General features: G+C 42.5%; 1 protein-coding gene across 4 annotated transcripts in view; it reads right to left on the reverse strand.

The window, feature by feature from the left end:
• PKHD1 (PKHD1 ciliary IPT domain containing fibrocystin/polyductin) overlaps positions 1 to 22,124 on the reverse strand; it is a 275,282-nt gene that overhangs the window by 247,412 nt on the left and 5,746 nt on the right. For all 4 annotated transcript variants that reach the window (XM_040598035.1, XM_040598036.1, XM_040598034.1 and 1 more), the window contains 15 exons: positions 20,360 to 20,504; positions 19,286 to 19,385; positions 16,059 to 16,116; positions 14,662 to 14,740; positions 12,350 to 12,424; positions 11,036 to 11,100; positions 9,989 to 10,028; positions 9,351 to 9,421; positions 7,351 to 7,452; positions 6,950 to 7,045; positions 5,703 to 5,838; positions 4,770 to 4,884; positions 3,654 to 3,929; positions 2,795 to 2,884; positions 1,966 to 2,059 (listed from right to left, as the gene is read on the reverse strand). In XM_040598035.1, coding sequence (XP_040453969.1) covers positions 1,966 to 2,059; positions 2,795 to 2,884; positions 3,654 to 3,929; positions 4,770 to 4,884; positions 5,703 to 5,838; positions 6,950 to 7,045; positions 7,351 to 7,452; positions 9,351 to 9,421; positions 9,989 to 10,028; positions 11,036 to 11,100; positions 12,350 to 12,424; positions 14,662 to 14,740; positions 16,059 to 16,116; positions 19,286 to 19,385; positions 20,360 to 20,504 — 1,542 coding nt within the window. The remainder of the gene's footprint in view (positions 1 to 1,965; positions 2,060 to 2,794; positions 2,885 to 3,653; positions 3,930 to 4,769; positions 4,885 to 5,702; positions 5,839 to 6,949; positions 7,046 to 7,350; positions 7,453 to 9,350; positions 9,422 to 9,988; positions 10,029 to 11,035; positions 11,101 to 12,349; positions 12,425 to 14,661; positions 14,741 to 16,058; positions 16,117 to 19,285; positions 19,386 to 20,359; positions 20,505 to 22,124) is intronic.

Below are 22,124 nucleotides of genomic sequence, written 5' to 3' on the forward strand. Positions count from 1 at the left end.
GGGACCATTAGATTACTGTTCTGACCATAAAACCTCGTGGCAAAAAGCAGCCTTCAGCCATATAGAGTGTGTTTGACCAAATCCACCCTTCCTTTCCAGAAAACACTCAGGCAAAGCTGGAGATTGATGGGTAAAGCCTCAGCCAATCCACCTTCCCCTTTGGGATGTTTGTGCTATTGGTCTATCAACCATGCTGCTGAAAAACTGCTAGGATTTCTTTCCTTCCTTGTACATGAAAGGCTTTCTTCTGTCACCACATACTGACAATTCACCTTTTCTTCTAGTAAGGGAAATAAAGCCTACAAAATGAAGTTAATAGAGTTTTGGTGGTGTTTTGTTGTTTGTTTGTTTTTTGTTTTTAAAAAAAGGCAAAATGAAATAGTAGTAGTTCTTTGCACAACATGTGTTGGACCTGTTGAAATCTTCACTGGAAGAGATTATGAACACAGCTCAGCGGTGTTCAAGGGTAGATTACGTAAATACAGGGAAAGGAGAGCCACTGAAAGTAACTAAATTAAAAAAAAAAAAAAAGACATTCCACTCAGGAAGTTATTGAGTTGAAAATATTTCATATTTGGAGAGAATTAATGATGAATTATTACACATGATCATCCAGCTTTTACTCTTCCCTAGGCATCTATTTTAGTTTCTGCTGAAGTCAGGACACTGGGCTAGGTAGACCCTAAGTCTGAATGTGTGTGACTGTTCTTCTATTTTTCTGGCATCCATTTGCCATAATTTCACTGTTGTTCTGCTGTCTTTTTACATCATCTACATTTTACGATCATCAATGAAAATGCAAGTTTTCCTTTGTTCTATCTGTTATACATCAATTTTTATTCCCACTGTACTGTTGGACTATCATTGGCTGTTAGCTCAAGTTTTTCTCTCTTTTGTCATCAGAGTTGTAGTTTTGGAATCACATTAAGAATGTCCAGTTGCTGATTTCATTTTTCTATATAAAGCTTCCCTCTCCTCCTAATTAATGTTAATTGCTTTCCTTCACCTGAAGGAATCAATCACCAAATATACATATTACTGGCTGGGACCTGTTCTCTCTCTCCATATCAAACACAAGAATGCAATACAAGGTTTCTAGGCAAACATCCACTTTTTGGCATAGGATAAGTATACTGTAATTGTTGCCAAATATAGAATCATGGAATGGTTTGTGTTGGAAGGGACCTTTAAAGGCCATCTAGTCAAACCCCTGTGCCTTGGGCAGGGACATCTTCAACCAGATCAGGTTGCTCAGAGCTCTATCCAACCTGACCTTCAATGTTTCCAGGGATGGGGTACCTATCACCACTCTGGGCAACCTGTGCCAGTGTTACTGGAGCTACTTTCTACTAGAGAAGCTTTCTGATGTGCACAATACCTTCAATATTAGAAAACCATTATCGATAATTTGATATTTTTTACAGAAGCGATTGATGTTTTACACCTTGCCTGACCAGTCAAGTATACCACAGATATTTGCACTGTTTCACTTCCAGTCGTCGAGGAACACTGAAAGCAAAGACCTCCAGAGTCAGAATCAGCCACTTCCACAGCCTGAGCTGCAGCTATGGCTACACCAGATTGGCTTCCTCAGCAGACAGACTGAAACATGAATAATTCCACATGCCCCAAAAGCTGCAATTTTTTTTGGTCTCTACTCCTAGTGTTTTTAACAAGCAAAACATATCACCTGCTTTGATAAACGTCTTGTGATATGACTAAGTCACACAGAGTATTCAGAAAGAATCACTCATTATTATGTTAATCATATGGTTTTAAATATTAGTTCTATGAACTCCCCCATCAGAATACACACAAACAACAAATAACTGAGAAACATAAACATATGTACTTAAACCCATTAAAAGTGTAAATTTACTGTCAGTAACTGTTTAAAGTATATTTATTTCATAAAAGGAAATCTACTCTCACAAAAAATACTGCTTATTTCTCACAGATCACTACCTTCTTTCTCAAAGCCATCACGGAAAAGGATTTTAGCCAAAGTTGGCTCAGTTTCACATCCTATTGAAAGAAGTTCCTCTATTGCTGTTTGCACCTTTAAAAAAAATTAAGAAAGTGAAAAGCAATCACAGTACAATGGTCTCTGGATCATTTCAGCAGAGATCTTCAACATACACATCATCACTACATTTTTCATGAGCTAAGGACCAGTGGCAAGGCAGCTCTGAACAAGCAGGTGGCCAAATGGTAGAGAATAAAATTCAACTCAACACAGAGCATAATCTTCCATGTCTGATACCCTTCAGGGGCGTGAGACATCCTTTAGGTGTCTAGCAGCCACCTCAGAAAGATGCAGATTTCTTACATGAGCTATATCACAGCCTGGGCATCTGCATGATGCTCTGTTGACTAGATGTCCAATGGCTATCATGGAGCTATCACCCAGAGTAGTTTTAACAGTGACCAACTACCTCACCAAGAGACTATGGGATTTTGAAGAAGTGAGATGGGAGCTCCTGTCTGAAGCAAGAGCCATACACTACACATGTGGTCTTAAAGGAGAAGTCCAAGATTCTGGTATCTGAAGACACCGCATACTTCATTGCAGACATGACAGGCCAAGAAAAGATGCTGTGTTATGCTTAACATGTACCTGGGAGTCAGTCTTTCCAAAAATGTCACTGTGAGACACTCACAGTAACAAAAATCACCCCTTCATCATGTAAAATTTATCTCAGCTTCTGGGGCAAGTGCTTAACTGCCGTCAAGTACCAGAGCTCCATCAATTACACCCCAGCAGAGGACTGGGTGTCTGTTTCACGACACCTACCTGGCGAGCTGTAGCATTTGTGGGCATCATTCTGTGCAATGAGTTATTCCAGGAGATACTGAAATACCCTGTACCAGACACAGTCAACATCTGGCAAGCAAATAAGCAAATAAATAAATGAAAACAGGTACAAACTGCATGAGACGCACAGGCTGATACCTGAAGTCTTCTACTAAGGAAGATTTTATGGCCTGCATTTTTCCTTTTTAAGCCTCTGTAAATCAAGAGTCCCTTCAGCTACTCTTAAACGGCTCTTGTCCTCCATGGTCTCTCCCGACACAAGCCTTGGGCTTCTGTTCTTAGATTAACAGGAGTGCAAGGGGTACATGACCTGTGCAGACACACCGCCACAAACGGCCCCTAAAGCTCCTGACCCACAGCTGTGGGATTTAACCACCAGGAAAAACTTCCATCGTTGCTGAGCACTTTCATCAGGCTGAAATCTTCTATTGTCTGATTGCAGCATCTGGGTGACCAGGTAACACACACAGAGTGTGCTGTCACAGAGGAGGGGAAATAAAAACTATTCCAAACTCGTACTAATTAGCATTAGTTAACAAGGTGAGGCCTTAATGAGTGAGATAAAACCTGAAGGGAGTCAGCATTGCTTACGCTTTAACACGCAAGCAGGTAATAATGTAACCATAGGGTTTACAGAGCCCACCAATGTTTGTAAAAACCATGAAGACCTTCAGCTCATGATGCTATTCTCATCAACTGTCTCATCAAATTAAAAACACGGTGGGAACACACTTTCATGTCTAGTACAGACAAGACCTTTACAATTAGGATTTGCTGCCATCCCTGTCAACTGAATCAGGGCTGCTCCAGCTCCCAGGGTCAAGCATGCAGCACTGACCTGCATGTCTGGAAGATGCAAGGCGTGAGCCCGAATTTCATGTCTCTCGATGTAGTAGTTGTTCACCACATGAGGATTCAGCCACGTGTTATGTATTTGGACTCCGACTCTCATCCCATTGCTGGGTGCCTTTCCATGATGCAGCGCTTCCAGGTAGTACTTCGAACCAGCAGTTAGCTCAAATTTCTGGGATTTTGGCTGCCAACGCTCACTCCAGCTCTTCACCCAGTTCTCAGACCACTCTGAATTGCCGGCAGGGAGAGAAGCTATCCTCACCTGTGTCCAGAACAACCAAATCAATCAAAGACATTTCCCCGGTGTCAAAAGACACATTGTCCAATACCACTCTCCAAAAAAAACCAGACTTGTGCTGATAGCAGTGCATCGATGGTTGACCCATTCCTTCCTACTATACAGGGAAAAGCCATCATCTCAAAGAGCTCTGGTTTAGGCTTCAGTATCAAAGATAATTTTTATAGCTAACCCTAGCCTTAACAAGTCATCCACGAGAAGTTGCATGGGGAACTCTTCAGTTCTACATCACATGTCCTGCAAATACAAAAGAATTGCCTACAGCCTTCTGAGATGTAGTACATTTACCATTAGCAGCATGAGAGATGGTGGGGTTTTTTCCCTTTTTTTTTTTTTCAATAGAAAAGTCCTTTATATTGCTTCTAGCCCTGTTAAGTTACTAGGTTTAAGAATAACCCAGAGAAATAGATCACCTTCATTTATAACATCCTCTCAGCTTTACAAAGGAAAGGACCAATGTTTTCAGAGGGCAAAATTTTAACAGGCAAAAAAGGAAGTAAACTGAGGAAGTCAAACAGCAAGCCTCCAGGTCCCCTTGCACAGATTGTTAGTGGTAGTGATGTGCTGAACTAATGAAAAGGTCTTCTGAAAAAGTCATTCAAAGACTGGTTGGAAGAGTGAGTTTTTCCACAAGCTGAGCAGCTGATGGGGCCAATCAAATACAATCATACAGATTGCACTTTGCAACAGATTCATCACAAGGGCCAATAAGTCAATTCACTCTGGGAGAAATCCCACTTGTTATGACCTTCCTTAAAACCATTTCCTATCCTGATCTTATTTTTCCTCTGCCAAAAGTAATACCTTATGTTCTGGATCCTGGGATAAACTTAAATAGAGAGATGCCTGGCTATCTGCCTGAATCCAGAAGGTGTAATTGTTGGTCTGAGGAGCCACAAAAAATCCACGAAGCCTGGAGCTAAGAAAAAACAGAACACCTTAATATACAAAAAAGTTACTGCAAAAAAAATCCAGCCCCACACCACACCTTCACATGTACACTGTGAGACCAGGTTATAACAAAACCTCAGATTTTAAAACTGAAGGAACCTCAGGACGACCCATTTTCACATTAAGTGTCATTTATGCTTTACAGAAGTTTTCAAAAAGGAAAAGACAGCCTCATGAAAATGAGTATAGCTTTGTTGTTGGTCACATTTTTGTGTATTTCTTCTCAAGCAGTCTTAATCCCAAACAGAGAGGTAAAGGGTCAACATTACACACAAGATCAACTGAGAAAAACAGAGAAGTGATAGAAAAATGAAAGCATTATTGCATATTGCACAGCTTTTCAAGGCTGCATCTGAAGATGCAATGGACACCAACAAGATTCAGATACTGTCTCAGCTTGGTGCAAATTTATTTCCATTAACTCCACCTGTGCTGCAGCTGCCAACACCAGCTGAGGATCTGGTGCTCCACATCTGACCAGAGCTCCAGCCCAACATAGCCTTTAACTGGAGTTCCTTCTACCTCTGTAGCTATTTTTTTTGCAGCACTTCGGCATATCTAGGCCAGGTAGAGTAGAAATACTGAGTGAAAGTAAAAGAAGGAAAAATAAAACACTTCACTGCACATTTTGAGCTTCAAAAGGACCTCAGAGCAGAGGGTTTGCTTTGATTTATAGGAGCTATGCAGCAAGGCTCTGCTATAAAGAGCTGTCAGGTGTTATTGCTACACCTTACACCACTAAAGGCGATTGCCATGGCTTCATCTCTTTTTAAGATCACTAAGTACCTGAAGGACTTCTTTGCCCCAGACAGAAGTCTTACTGAGGAACTGGCATTAGGTACAAACTGCCATCTATATCCAGGACCTGCTTCTGTCAGATCAGAGGCATCATCCCAGACTTCAAAGAGAAGCCCTCTGTTTCCTAGAAAGTTAAAACAAAAGCATTCTCAGTAGCAGCCAACAAAACTCCCATAGCACGTACTAGAATCAGTTGTGTAAGGAGGCAGGCCAGAACAGAAAATTTTAATAAATTGGCTCTCTTTGTGGGTCTTTTTTGCAGTCCAGGGCAGAACACAGATCTCACTTTAGGGGATTTGTTCTACCTTGAGATTCTCTACAAGAAAATACAAAAAAATCTACAGAGAGCAGAGCATCCACCCAAGCTCACGTCTGCTCTTGTAGGAAAAGTTACTGAGACAACCCACAGTCAAAATGAGCTAAGATTCATTGTATGCACAATAGTTTCCTACTGCAATGCTCCACTCAAGCAGTGTCCCCAGAAGCCTCTGCAGTAGCTCTAGTTCAGCTATCCTTCCTCTAAATATTATCCATACTTTTCTCCCCTCGTTTTCCACAGCCCTACAAACCAGGCTGACCTTCCTCCCAGAATCACCCATCTGCAAGTGGCGGGCTGAGCTCTCCACCTTGCCTTTCCTTGCTATATAGAATCACAGGATGGTTTAAGTTGGAAGGGACCTTAAAGATCATCCAGACCACCACCCCTGCTATGAGCAGGGACATCTTCAACTAGATCAGGTTGCTCAGAGCCCTGTCCAACCTGGCCTCGAATGTTCCCAGGGATGAGGCATCTCCCACCTCTCTGTGCCAGTGTCTCACCACTCTCACCATCAGTAATTTTTTCCTCATATCTAGTTTGGATGTCCCCTCTTTTCAGTTTAAAAACATTCCCCCTTGTCCAATCGCTACATGCCCTGCTGAAACATTTGTCCTATCTTTCTTATAAGCCCCCTTTAAGTACTGAGAAGGCTGCAATAAGGTCTCCCTGGAGCCTTCTCTTCTCCAGGCTGAACCACCCCAACTCTCTCAGCCTTTTCTCATGGCAGAGTTGTTCCAGCCCTCTGATCATTTTTGTGGTCCTCCTCCCTATCAAACCTAGGAGAAACTGGCTTGACATTGAAGCAGACAGCATTTTGGAAAGACCCATTTCTTGACGGCATTCATCACCAAATGATTTCTGCCCTCCATTTCCATGTGTTTGCTTCTTTGGACCTTCAGTCATCTGAATACTGTACCTGGCTGGGGGGCACCAAGCCTCCTGTCCTGGCCAATGACCTCAGTGGTGCATTTGATTTGCTGGGGAGAGACATGCTTGACTTTGCAGGGGACACCTGGCAGTGGAAAAAGGAGACAAATGTGCTGTGTGAGAAACTTGGGTTCATGCTCCAGCTCAGCTGTGTTTCTATCTTGTTTCCGAAAGAGGTCAACACTTTGCTAAAAGCCTTGGCTTTTACTATCAGGCAAGCAAAACGGGTCATGTCCACAGTCAGAATAACAGGACCTTCCCAATGGTGAGTCCTACAGCTCCCACACTGGTATCCATGAACATCAGTTGGGTTTTGTGGTCAGGATCATGACCAACTTTATTGGAGGGAAAAAAATAATATATATGTATGTCATACATTTGTCCTGTTACCTGCAGCAGTGACCTGCACCGGCTCCTCAAAGAAATCCCCCGTGACAGTAAGATCAGTGCCTCCTCCGAGGCTCCCACCAGCTGGGAACACAGAGGCTATCTCTGCAGAGGAAGGAAAAAGGGAAATCTAAAAGCCAGTGTTGGAAAAACTAATCCCAGCCCTATTTCGGTTGAAGTCAGCAGTGCACTTGCAGTGTTTCCAGCACCACAGACTCCTGTAAATGAAACCAGCATCTCACTGATCCTTTATGGGGTTTTTGGCAGACGCTGGGATTACACCAGGTAACAACATGGGTAACTTGGCCGCATGACAGGAGAAATACTGTACTGCTTGGACTGTTATTTAGCAGTGACTACATCTGTCATGCTCAGATCACAAATTGTTATATTCTGTGCTATTGAGGAGCTCCGCAAATAAAAAAAGTGGAAGTGAAACTTTTAATCCTTTCGACCTTCTCTGACTCACTTCTCAATTTAGCCTATAGGCTTAGATGTTACCACGCTTTCCAATCATCCCTTAGGCTTCAGGGACAAATAGAGGGAGCTGAACACCTGACAAAGGAGCGTCCACATTGTGACCGTGAGAATCTTTCAGGATTTTATCTCTGTTATAATCATGCCCTTCCACACTGGAAACCTGTTTTTCCATTTAATGACATTTACCCACTTTGCACTCGAATGTCATAGTTTAACCAACCAATTGTACTTCTATAGTACTGAAAAAAAGACTAGCAAAAAAGATAAGGGACATTGGTCTACATCTATATCATTTTTGTTAATTCCTCTGGTATTTAAACCTTACTTCTACAATATCGACTACTGGCTAGCACAGTACAGTCTACTGGATAGATCCAGCAGATCTTGTTTCTGCTGGTGCTCTGTCAATAGCTAGCTTCACGCAGGGTTATTTCATTTTAGTGTGCCTCAGTTTGTAAATAAGGACACAAAATCACCCTCCTTTACAAAGTGCTTTGAATTTATAGGCAACAAGCTGTATGCTATAAACAATATATATAACAGAGGTACATCTTAGCTACTTTCTTTTAAAAAAAACAAGCATCTCAGATTCAGCCCATAAGGAACTAGCACATTCATTACATTAATTTCAGCCAACTTAATGGAAAAAACTGATGAGACCCTGCTGAGGACCTGTGCAGGTTAACCAAGCGATCTTTCCTCTTTATACAACCTCTAAGGTCAACAGTTGCCCAGTGCTCTGCAGCCCCTGGTACCCTACTTCTGCTTTGGCTGTCGGGCATACAGCCTTGCTGAACCTCTGACAGTGATTGCCTATGACCATAATCCTGAGTGGGTGCTCAGAACTTCATTGTCTGCTGTCTACAATATAGCTGGAAGTGTCACAAGGAGGTTGTTATTGTTAATGTACCTTATTTTTTTGTGGGGGTTTTTTTGTTTGTTTTTTTAATTAGTGGTGTAGTAACCTGCCATTCACCATTTATCCAGAACTCAATTTTTGGAAAAGCTGAACTCTGTCTCCTCCTGATAGTTGATGTGGGATCTATCTCATCCTAAGGTCTGCACTTCTAAGATCTCAACCTTACCAAATGCAGCATGATTTAAGGGGGGAAAAGTTTCTCTAGATGCAACATCTCGAGCCTACAACTGATCTGACAGGAAAAGGACCAACAATAAAGCAATGTCATTCCAGACCCTGCCATATGGCTTTCCTGTAGCTGACTGTCGTCTCAGGTTAGGCTGTCCAAAACAGAATTCAAACATATCCCTGCCCGAGAGGAGCACTAACTCACTGGGGATGTAGAATGTAGCCCATGGCAGCACATCCAGCCTTAGCACATCATCTTGAAATTTTTCATCTGCAGCTTTTTGTTTAGTCAAGCCCATACCAGGGGAGTGGCACACTCAAAACGAGGACACAACAGGATTAGGCCTTTGGGAAGGGCAACAGTGAGAGGTCTTGTCTTAGGCCACGCTTGGGTTGCCAAAGACAGTGCAGCCGGTGAGGTGGATCAGTGCAATACCTGAATGCGTTTGATACAGGAAAAGTTCCTGTTTGGCACTGATGAGCCAAGCATCTTTGTGTACTGCTGACCTGCAAGAGAGAGAAAAAGCCTCAGAGAACGTTGGCCATTTAACTTAAATTAAGTAGACCTTCTTTTGGCAGAACTAGACAGTTGCTCTCCAGAGGAACAGTGGAACATTTCTACAAGGAACAGCATCGCCCTTGACCAGCACGTGGAGGCATAAATTTATGAGACTCCATTAACAGCTGAAATTCTTTCTTAGAAGTACTGTCCCCTATTAAAGTATGGTTTTGACAGCATCATTTTCACCTGCTATTATGGCTAAGTTCTTTCCCATTTGGATGAAGAGTTAAAAGCGTGGTGACAGGATTTTATTCGGCTAGGTTTAACAGATAACTTACGCTTCAGGCACTGAATCTAAAGCATTAAATCCCAAAAGCAGAGATGCTTGGGGCAGAAACATTCTGCCTTTTCATTCCCAATCTGATGACCATCCTCTCAAGATAGCAAAACCTCATTTCTAAGCAATGAAACACAAGGTTCAGCAAAAACATCATGCACTTATCCTGGACTCATATGCAGCTGTGCCTCCATGTGAAGAAACAGAAAAACAAGAGAAAAGGATTTTTACTCACTTTCCTTTGTTAAACACCGAGAAGCTAACATTGTGGGACCCTGGGGGAGAGAAAAGTAATATGCATTATGGCAGAAGTGTGGAGGGCTTCATGAAGAGTTCATCCTGCCAAACCTTATCCAGGTATCCTAGGACTGATTCTCCTCTTCCTTACACTCTCCTTCCAACAGTATAACTGTGTTGATTTCAGCAGATTATGTGTGCAGGAACTGAACCAAATACCAACTTAGGAAGCTTAGAGCCTTAGTTCGTAGGTAGACACTGTATGTAGATACATAGTTATATATCTGAACCTGCAAACCAAACCTCAGAAGCAGGATTTGGTTGCCTAATCATAAGCCCTTTGGGTCATCTTAGACCCTGTGGATCCTATCTGACCTCACCTGCCATGCTAGGAAGGTGCAGACCTCTTTTAAGACCTTCATTAGCTCTGACACCCCACTGGAGAACTCCTGGATAATCCAAGATACCTCTAAAGCTCAGGCTATTGTACTGAGCCATCAGTGTCTACGTGAAAGCTAAATACCGATTTCTGGTTTATATATCTCTAATCATCTTCCCCAAGTGGGAAGATTGCTGCTCAAAGCCTCCAAAAGAAATCAGAAGCTTCTTCAGGCTGCTTGGAAGCAAGGAACAATGAAAGGCATCCAACCTGCTACAAGATAGATTGTGAATAGAAGGGAGCATCCAATTTATTCCTCTAATAAAGCAGCAAAGGGAAGGTCCACCACATACAAGAGGGATTAAAGTAAAACAGTAAACTGAGCAAAGACCCCAAATCACACCGGTGCTGTCAGCAATGTCCACATCACATCATGGTTTCACTTGAGCATTTCATTTTCTCCAAAACTGCAGAGGACATAAAATCACAGCAGTGTCTACGTTGAAGACTGGTAAGCTTTGATCTGAAGCAGCTTATGTGAACTCAGCCCTGAACACCATTCCTAACTTTGGAGACAGAGCAGAAACGGATGCTTGACACCCTTCCTCTACCTTCCGGAGTTGCAGGAGTAACAGAAACCCATGATTTTCCCCACTCTTCACCAACCTATGTGGTTCCCTTCCACCCGGCACTGCAAGGTCCCCAGTCCATCTTCTGCCTGAATAGGGTAGCTGTGAAGAGACAAAGGACTTTGCTAAGCCTTGGGAACAAAAGGAGCAAAATACAGTGAGAATCATCTAACCAAGAAAAGATGTGGGCTTATACATCTGAGCTAGTCATGCTTGCCTCCTTTTAGAAACAACGGGGTGAAATACGTGAGATGGCAAAGGAACAACCCATCTCCCCACCGACGATCAAGAGTTCAGCAGCTTCAGAGAATGCCTCCCAACAACACACACTGCTCCAGTTTGGCTCCTTTACCCTTGTTTCTAGAAGCTGATTCTGCTGCTGACCTTCAGAACCCTCATTTGAAATAAAAACTGAGCAAAGACAAGTCTGGGCACAGGGTGAGGGTGAAGAGGAAGACAAAAGTATCTCCCCTCTACATGTCCCTGCTCTGTAAGAAGGAACAAGTAGCAATTAAACTGGCATTACACCAACCTTCTGGAACCACAGAATGATGCAGATCTCATCATCAACTCAGATTTTCATTTAAGTCCCTCTTCTGGGAGCCAGGAGGAATTTTGCAGTGCTATTAGAGGGTTCACCGAGGACCCCAGCAGCCTTAGCAGTGACCTTCTGTGGGGGCAGGTTTCCCCCTGGTTCCCTGTAAAAACAGCCTCCCCCTTCTCCATGGCTCACAGGCTGAGAATTTAACCATTCATAAAAGAAACACTGCCGCAGAGCCCATGGCTTTTTGTGTAATTCAACAGGGTGCAAGAGCTAGCAGCATAAAGGGTCTCTTGCAACTTTCAGGAGACAAGGATACGTTAATACCTGATGGGGACACAAGGGTACATGAGCAGTGCCAGGGCCCAGGCACCAGAGCCTGTCTACTTACACTGTTAAATTTTAAGAGCTCTGCTTGCCCAGTTTGGGTTCAGGTCAGCTAATTCACCTTTCAAAATTAGCGTCTATATATGACTGAAGACAACATATTGACCAAGGTCAATAAGCAGCTTTTAAATGGCTACCCTGTTTTGAAGTCTAAAGAGCTGAACAGAATAGATGTGGCCAGGACATAGCATATCATCTCCGGGACAGAGGACAACCCGTGGCCCTGCCTGGTTATAGCTAGAGCCACAGAGAACCAACAGCCCTCCCGTACCCCAGTCACAGACCGTAGGATCAACTCCCCATGGTCTATCTCCACCTAAAGCCAAAGCAGAAGAGCTTCTCCAAAAGTTAAGAACTTTTTTTGTGCACAAGACATGCCGAGCCCTTATACCAACACAAACAAAAGGCAAGCCAAGAACTGACATGCTCCCAGCTCGCCTGTCAGCAAAAGAGCAAAGACTGGTCCATCCATCTCCTTCCGCCATAAGGATAGCTGGCCTAGGCAAAAAATAAACAGAAATGATAAGATATGATGTGACATAGAGCTTCACAGATAAGAACCTGATCCTGTCAAAATCAGCAGCCAATATTTTCAAATGGGACAGGAATTCCCCCTCACTTGTATCTAGCATTTATTAACCTTCTAGAAAACTGGACGAGCCCTAACCTCTTATCTTTTCACTTGCAAAGTATATTACCCACATACTGCGAGAACTGCACCTTTGTAAAGATTATGACATGGCCATCTTCAAGACACCCGTGCCAGCCCTGAATGACTGGATATCTCCTCCCTGCAGAGAAGGGTTGGAAGTCTGAGCTCCAGGAGGATTAAACCCACCCCTACATTCCAGAAGCAGCAGGCAGCACAAGTGCAGCATGATGCTTGTACAGCCATACTGCTTCAAGATGCAGCTCAGTCATGTCTTTGTTTCATTGAGGAAAAAACACTATAAACACCCTCTGCTAAAAATCATCCAAGCTCCTAACAGAAAATTAAAGTATCCCCACTGTAAAAAACCACTATGGCAAGGAACAACTTCCACTGGAGAGGAGGAATCAGGTGGGACCAATAAATTCACAGTAGTTAGCATAATAAGCAAAGGTTGGCAAAGATTATTTGAGAACTAGTAGGCAATTAAGGAAAATATGTAATCAAAACCTGTAACGCAAGGACTTTGCTATGATCCATGTTTCAGAGTGTAGTTTTATGAGGTTTTAATAATAGAGTTTGCTTTTGTTAATACAGCTTGCTGATATTGAGATACCTCTCCTTTTAAGGATGAACAGAAACAAATTCAGTGCTGCAAAATGTTTGGTTCAGCATCACTGGGCTGTTGCATCCCGTACAAAGCATGGAAAAGGGTGCAGAACACACTTGAAAGTTTAAAACACTGTTCTCTTTTTCTCTCCAAATACTGAATCGGTGTGACTGCGTGACAGACTGCTTTGGTCTAGTCCAAGCCCCCACCTGGTACGTATTTACTAACACACCAAAAATGGGCAAAGTATTCATGTGAAGCTACAATGTGAACCTGTCTGGTATGTTAAGATTTTGATGCCATTTCCTTTTTGGCAACAGTGAGTTTAAGCTGTAAATGAGTAATTTAGCAATGGAGCATGCAGGCACGTCCAACCTGCAGTCAGACAGACCAGCCTTTCTTCCCACTGATCAAAGGTTTCACAGTTCCACTAGAGGCAGGTAAAACAATAATTAATATTGAACAAAGGATGCCAATATGCATCCAGTGAACAAAAATGTAGGGCTGAAAAATGGGTGCAGCTGCTATGGCCGGAATCTGCACTGTGCTTTCATTCACACTAGCAGAGAATTTAATTACTTAGCATGGGACATTTCCATTCAGCCTGAGAAGGGGTTAAAAAGCATCTAGTGGTCAAATATCTGAGGCTGCAATTAAAATTTTGAACTGCTGAGATTACACACCTTCCCTGGGCTGCTGAAATGATCCTCAAAATACCAACAGAGTAACTATAGATTCATAGTTCATTCTTTAGAATAATCACCTGGGATTAGTTCTTCCCTGCCATTGACACAAGTGCAAGGAAATCACAACTTGGCAGTATCTGAGAATACTTCCATACTGTCTGTCATATGTATTTACATAGCAGGTCAGCATTCATGCTCATTTTGTATTCACTATACTTAAAGTGCTGCTGTCCTGAATTTTTGTAAAATCTACCTTCTTTGCTCAGTTGCATGTAACCATAGAAGCAGCAGAAAATAAAAATCAAACCTTTCTTGAGCACAAGGAAGTGACCAGAGAGTGTTTAAAGTAGTGAACAACAAAGCCTTTTGTCTCAAATTCTGCTTTGTCTTCTGACTCACCAAAGCATCTGCTTCAAACTAATAGTTTTTCTGAAAATGCTAATGGAAGGGAAAATTTATTTAACTTTTAGATTCTGACATTATTTTAATTAGTTAAGTTTTAATTTGCTAGCCAAAATAAAATCTACAGCAACCAGGCGCAATTACAGTACAATTCACACTGAGCTGTGATTGACTGTGCTGCCAGTAAACAAACCAACTAGCTTAATGGACCAGTTGCAATTAGATTAACAAAGTTTGCTGGAGCCCAACTCATGAGCTGCAATAAACCACAAAGGAAGTAAATGGCAATTCTGGGCCAACTGGTTGCAATTTATTGCCGTCAAGGAGGCTGGTGGAAGAAATGCCAATTTAAAGGGACTGGGTCAGATAGCTGCCTGTATATAATTACCCATCAATATAATCCACATTGAAGTCCAGCGTCTCATATCTTCCAGAAATTGTTTTCCCATAAATCTGTATTAAATTTCCTGTTTAAAAAGAAATTGAAATTGGAGTCTTAGAAGCAGATAATTTATTTGCAGAATTTGTGAGGCAAACAGAAGTTGTTCTTGGTCTTTGTGAATTTTGCGGAAGTGCGTAACTGGCTGCACTGATGGCTGCTCTCAGCTTCTACCACAGTTCAAGGTGACTTTGCACTTAATTCACTTTTCCCAAAACACACACCTTTGTTTCCCACAAAAAAAAAAAAAAATGATTCCTGAATTTAAAGCAGATCTTTAATACTTGTACTGAGAAGACATTTTGCTCAACTCTTTTGTTAACTAAACCCCACATTCTATCCAAATTCTACTGTAGAACCTCATAAGGCAACCAAAATGACATGATTGGTACCATAGAAAGGGTCAAGGTCTAAAGGAGGACCTCAGCATATATGTGGCCAGCTGAATCACTGCCAATACTCCCTTGACCACACTAGGTGACAACTTGGTTCAGTTACACACACAGAGCCGTCAAAAATTTGGGGCACCTTATCCTCCCACTGTGACTCCAGAAGGGAATGAGTCTTCCTGGTTCTGCTTCATATCTGCCTGCTCCATGCAGGTCCTTCATGCTCCAGGACAACTCAAATAACATTACTCTCATTCTTCACTGACTACACTGGGAGGCCAAACCTCCAGCGAACACACAGAAAGCTCCATACAGGCACTCTAAAGCAAGGCATAAGAATCTAGATTTAGGAGCATCTCTGTGATCTAATCATCCAGGTACCTTTCTGCACTTTTGACACCAAAATGTTTTGATTAATCTTGACACTGGAAATCAGCATTTGAATTTTCTCTAAACAAGCCTGCAAATATATATAGACTAGAAATAGGGGGGAAACAGCTAACCATTCAGACCAAAACCAACTCCTGTCTTCTCATGTAACTTTAAAGTCTGATCTAAAGCCCCAATAACCAAAAGGTCTATATGGTATTGCAATATCATCACCCGATAGGTAATTCTTGAAACTACTACTAAATAACTAAGTGCAGACAACTCAAGAGCTGAGACTGATTAGACCTGTCCACCTCCTGAACAACATCTCTCTACTCAGGCAGAGTTGGGCTGCCCAAGCCAAGTACCAAATAACCTGGTCATTGCGTGTTACCCACTTCTCATGTACCCAGCGCTGCCAACTCTCTCCCCTTATGCAAACCCATTTTTGTGTTCAGCATGGGCTTGGACATTAATTTCTGGAGGTGCCCGTTTTAATCCCCAGTAAGACTGATCCCTCATAAGGATAATGTATGGAACATCAAATAATAATTAAAGTGGGCTCCAGCTTAAACAAAGGTCCCGTACCTGGGATGCCAGATGGTGGACTAATTTGGTAAACCACAGGCGTCTGCGCAGCAGAGAACTGCAAAGAGAAATTTGTTGTTAAATGGCAGTCATTTTCGCAGCAGTCCAACAAGATCTGATTGCATATTGCTTACAACATGGTTGGCAACAGCATTTCAGAGACTTAAACTTCAGATTTCATCTTTGAGGCAGAGTCCTGCTCTGAGAAGGAAGTAAGTACACATACACCCTTCTTGCCCCCCCTGCATTCAGAGCAGCTTATTGCTATTTTTACATCCCCTTTTGTGCCCAGATTGTCCCCCCTGGTTTGAGTCAGTTCCAGAAGATACAGTTTAATACACAATAAAATTTCTAAGCTATGCTTTATCTGAAGTCGAGACCTCCATTTTATCTTGCATTATGGCACCATTTTTCTTCCCAATAGTATACTCTTCAAAACTATTTCTAAGTCACAAAGTAAAATACTTCAGTTAGCCTTCAGCAAACTTGTTGGGTACCCTAAAGCAACGTAGCAAAGAAAAAGCTTGCATTGGTCCATCTTAATGCATCAGAGGTGTTTTGGTGAAAACACTAACTTGGCCTCTGAGGGAACAGCAAGGAAATACTGGAAATCTGCTATGGGGTACTATTTTTGACTTAAACAGAATCCAAGAAGGAGCAGAGATTGTGCTTTGGAGCAGGCCTTCAGAAGATGGGGAACACACAGGGATGCTTTCCAAGTACAGGAAAGTCATCATCAGCCTCCCAAAGCAGCTGAGACACAGACCTGACCTGGCACATGCTTTGGCTGCATGTTCAAGTAGAACAGCCCTTTGCCTCTTTTTTCCAGTTGGCTTTAAAACCTGAGAGACTTCTTTTAATCAAAATTACTCTAGAAAATTTTTGCTTGCATTGACAGCAATCCTATTCAAATGGCTAAGCATGTGGGAGCACTACTCATCTCTGGAGTGGCCAGAGGCACACATCCTCCACACAGGGTTAACTCACATGGAACCATCATATTCTGTAAATGTCCTTGTCCCTCCCTGGAAGATAGCAAACCAAAGAGGACAAATAAATGGATGGCTTCAGCAGCTAAAAAGTGCCTTATGTCCAAACTGAGCATATGGATCCCAGGACTACAGAAAATACAAAGGCAGTGAAGCTCTTTGGAAGTGTTTTTAAAATTCTTGCTGTGGATAAGGAATTGTCTCCAGCACACTGGGTATTATCCAGTGCTGGGTTAGCTGCATATCATCTTGTAACACGCTGACATAGCTGGGACAGTGTGGTTTGGTGTCAGAGGGGAAGTACCTGGACAGGCAATGAAAAAGAGCTGGAAATCTTGAGAAAGCCACAATCAGAGTTACAGAAAGGGAAGGTGCACTTTTGAACTACAGCTCTAAAAATAAATAAATAACTTGGAACATGCTATTTAGAATCACAGGATTGTTTAGTTTGGAAAAGACCTTTAATATCACAGAGTCCAATCATTACCTCAGGACTACCGAGTCCACCACTAAACCATGTCCCCGAGTGCCAAGTCTACACATCTTTTAAATACCTCCAGGGATGGTGACTCAACCACTTTCCTAGGCAGCCTGTTCCAATGCTGGACAACCCTTTTGGTGAAGAAATTTTTTCTAATACCCAAATTAAACCTCCTTCGGTGCAACTTGAGGCCATTTCCTCTTGTCTTATTACTTGTTACTTGGGAGAAGAGACCAACCTCTATTTCAGTCAGGCAGTTGTAGAGAGCAATAAGGTCCCCCCAAGCCTCCTTTTCTCCAAGCTAAACAACCCCAGTTCTCTCAGCTGCTCTTCATTAAGACTTGTGGTCTAGACCCTTCACCAACTTCGTCGCTCTTTTTTGGACTCAGCTTCTTCACCTTTTTTTTGAGCCCTCTCTCATTCTTACTTGCACTTACAGATGCTGCTGTCAGTCCAATAAATAATTAAAAACTCATTTACTGAATCAAATCAAAGACACCATTACATATATTGGGGTTTCCCCACCCCATCCACCCCCGAGATTTCCTTGAACCTCGTTCCCTTTCAACGCTCAGTCTTTGCCTGCCTTCCTCCTCATGGTCAAGTTAAAGATGAAGGGGTAGTCATAAACTCCCTCCAGTGATGACCACTTCTGAGAAGCAAAGGCAACATCATGCCATACCCTGAGCTAGAGCTGATGTGGAGAAAGAAGCCAAAAGCAGCATGAAAGCTAGGGCCACTAGCTGACACAAGTCTTCCGAGCTGTTCAGACTTGTTGCTGCCTGAAGCAGGCTTTTTCAATCTAATGTGGAGGCAAAATTAATTTTTAATACGCATAGCTCCCAGGTCCCAGTCCCAAAACAAAGAGACACATTGTGTTTTATTTAGCTTGGAATGTGCCTCATTAACAGCATCCCCTGGTGATTTTTCATCAGCTCTCTAAGCTAGCTGAACCACCCAACGACTCTTCAGCTTTAATGTGCAATTTACTGAAAATGCTGGGCTTTCTTGCTCAATTCTCAAAGTTAGCACAGAAGTGGGATATGACTTCTGAATACACCAGGCCTCATCACAAAACACACAGCCATGGTTAAGTTTTCTGCTCTGCAAGAGATACTGAGACCATCATCCTCAACTGGTCAAATACCACCATACCCCACAACTCCCAAGACAGTGTTACTTTGACATTGAAAGCCAAAGGGAAAATACTGGTCAGGGTCAGTGGGGGGAGTAGCAAACTCTCAAAACAATGGAGCAACAGATATGAAATCACAGCTGAGGTCTGAGCTTTCTAAAGCTTGCTCTTCTTAGGTATGGAGAGCTGTTCTAGACCTGAAGGGATGTCCTTTCCTGGAACCAGCAGTGCCCATGGGAGGTATTCTTGCCCATGGCTACCTGTCAATGCAGACTGTTAGCTGTCAGCCCTGCAGCTTAGAGGGTAACACCAGAAGCAGCCAGCACAGGGTCTTCTGTGTGGCTTAAGTGCAGAGGGAGATTTACCTGGACCCAGATTTTTGATTCAGAAAGACCTCTTAGGTCACCTAGTCTATCCTGTGCCAGACTAATGAGTACCTTGATGCGCCCAGTCTCAAGGGACAGAAGGAACATCCTAACATCTTGTCCTGACATACAAACATACATACAGCATATAAGAGAGAAAATGTCAACCTATTCGCCGTGATACTATGTCTGAAGTTAAGACTCCCTTCAATACCTTGAGTTCTTTATCATCACTTCTATATTTGCTTGGTGATTACCTTGAAAGTATAATTTTCTTTCTCTGCATCAGTCAGGTTGTTAATCAAACGTCCTTTAAAGATCACCTCCACATAATATGAACCCTCCTGGGGTGAAGACCTAGGTGGAAGAAAATGTGTTATATTATTTTTATACAGATTGGGTTTGTTTTTTTAGGAAAAGTCAGTTCCCTCACAGGGTAGTCTTAGCAGGTTCATTGAGGCTTCAATAGAGCAAAGCAAATTTATACTGTGAACCCAACCTTTACACATATGAACCCAAACACTAAAACTAAGATTTAAAAGAAATGTGGAGGCACAGCAAGAAATTACAGTTAAGTGCAGAAGGTGAGAGGACTACTACAGAACTCTATCCAAATTGTACATTAATGCAAAACACAGACATGCTCATTAGACATGCTCAGACAATAATTGTTATTCATTAGTATTAAAATAACCCAGGGCTGCCTGGATCTACAGGGCATCTTGATCCTGGTTTGTGAATTAATGCTGCATCCTTAATGCACACAATTTCCCAGCACAGCATTCAGCAGAATTAACTCCCAGCCAAATCATAGCAGTAAGAGATGGAAGAGCCCAGTTAGGGTCACTCTTACAGCCTCTTGCAACATCCTTCATCTTGTAGTCAAACAACCTTCTTTAAAGTTATGACAGGACAGAAAACAGGGAGCTTAGATTGCCCAGCCAGTGCTTGAAACCGTATTTGTTTCCTGCTTTACTCATAACCTCTCTCTATGACCTTGGACAGGTCAAGGACACAAAGAGCTGGTAAAATCTCTGTCAAGATTTTCTTGGGAGTTTTGTGTCTAAGAATTAGGTGTCTACAAACCACTGAAGATCTAAGCCTAGCCTCTCCAAGAAGCCTCACTGACTCTCATGCTAGGTAGTCTAGAGCTTCATTAAGTTGAAACAAGAATAAATGCAACACAGCTTCAGAGGTGATGAGGTGCAGCCACAGCAGCAGTCGTCAGAATTCCCTCAACTCCCAAATTGCCTGTACAGACACTGAAAGAAAATGAGGATCCCACCAGACAACCGGTAAGGTCTCACCCATACTGTAGTCATGGATCATACCTTGTTCTGCATCTTACAGTGGATAAGTCAAAATATAGAGGAGACACATCACATGGCAGCCTGGGCAGGTCTGGATTCACCAGGAAGACCTCCAGCGGGGATGCGCTGGCTGGAGACACACTTTCTAGCTGGTGAGATGTTGAGCCTAAGCAATCAATCAGAAGAGTTCTGTGAGGACAGGATCACTCACATTCAGTCACACACAGCAAACTTTTTTTGTCCAACCCAGCTTCTCTTTAGGCACAATGCTTAGAGCCCTTAATCAGGCTTTTTTTAATCATGTTTCTGTAATTTCATATTGTCATGATTTAACCCCAACTGGCAACTAAGCACCACACAGCTGGTCACTCCCTGCCCATCCCAGTGGAATGAGGAAGAGAATTAGAAAGGTAAAAGTGAGAAAAGTCACAGGTTGAGATAACAAACACTGTAATAATGAAAAAGAAATATTAATACAACAGAATGTAAGGAAAAGAGAAAAAATAACAAAGAGAGAAAAATAAAACCCAGGAAAGACAAGTGATGCAAATGAAAACAGTTGCTCACCACCAACTGACTGATGAAGCCCCACTCCACCACCACCCTCACCCCACCCCCATTTTATTGCTGAGCACAACATCATGTGTTATACAACATCCCTTTGGCTAGTTGGGGTCAGCTGTCCTGGCTGTGTCTCCTCCCAACTGCTTATACATCTCCAACGTATTTGCTGGCAGGGCAGTGTAAGGAGCAGAATAGACTCTGACTGTGTGCAAATGCTGCTCAGCAGTAACTAAAACATCTCTGTGTTATCAACACTTTTCAGCACAAATCCAAAATAGAGCACCAAGCAAGCTATGTTTTTTATACTATGAAGAAATTTAACTAGCCCAGCCAGAACCAGTACACACATTAAGACCAAGTTCATCCCACACGCGGCTGCATGGTTTTTTGCCTCTAATACAGTATTTGGTCTCATATTTGGTCTCTCCCACATGTATTCTACTGCAGAGATTGACAGTCATTAGGAGTTTTAATCGCCTCAGCCATCTACACTGGAAAAAAACACATGCTCACAAGATACTTAAAGCCCTGCAAAATTAGCATCGTTTGACACTGTCTTTGCAGTTGCTGATGCCTTGCAGTTTTGCTGACAAGACCTCAAGTCGGCTTGTGCTGTAATATAGATCTGCTTGGCCCATTTCTTTGGAGTGACCTGTCCAAAGGATCAACGACTTTTAACCTTCAGAAAGTCAAGCTTTACCTGAACATAAACTAGCATGCTTCACCTTTGTAGCATGATAAAATACAACTAAAAATGAAGGAGGCTCACAAACAGCTCTGCCTTTGCTCACGATCTTCACAGGTGGTTCTCAGCCCACAGACTCACTTTAAATGACATCAATGTTTCTTGATTTGCAGCAAACTCTCCATTTCCTCCTGGTCCCAAGAAGGTTCTTCCCTTTCTCCCAAGGCCTAGCTGTCTGCTTCCCCCCACCAAAAAGAAAGAGACTCTGCTTGAACTGTGAGTTCCCAGCTGTGATTGTCTCTGCCTGCCACTCAGGGTAAACAACTCCCTTGAATACTTGAGCTTCCTTTCTTCCATCCATTTCATCATCTCTGTGTGAATGCACAATATTCAGACAAATAAGACTAATATCATTCATCATAGTTATGAATGATGGAGTGTCAGAACTTAAGCAGCTAAACCAAACATACAGCTGACTCAGAAAGCAACTCTCATCCCAATGAATCAATAGTCAACACTGTGGAAAATCAGGTCTAG

The sequence above is a fragment of the Falco naumanni genome, chromosome 6 (genome assembly GCF_017639655.2).
Source record: "Falco naumanni isolate bFalNau1 chromosome 6, bFalNau1.pat, whole genome shotgun sequence".
Taxonomy (NCBI): Eukaryota; Metazoa; Chordata; class Aves; order Falconiformes; family Falconidae; genus Falco; species Falco naumanni.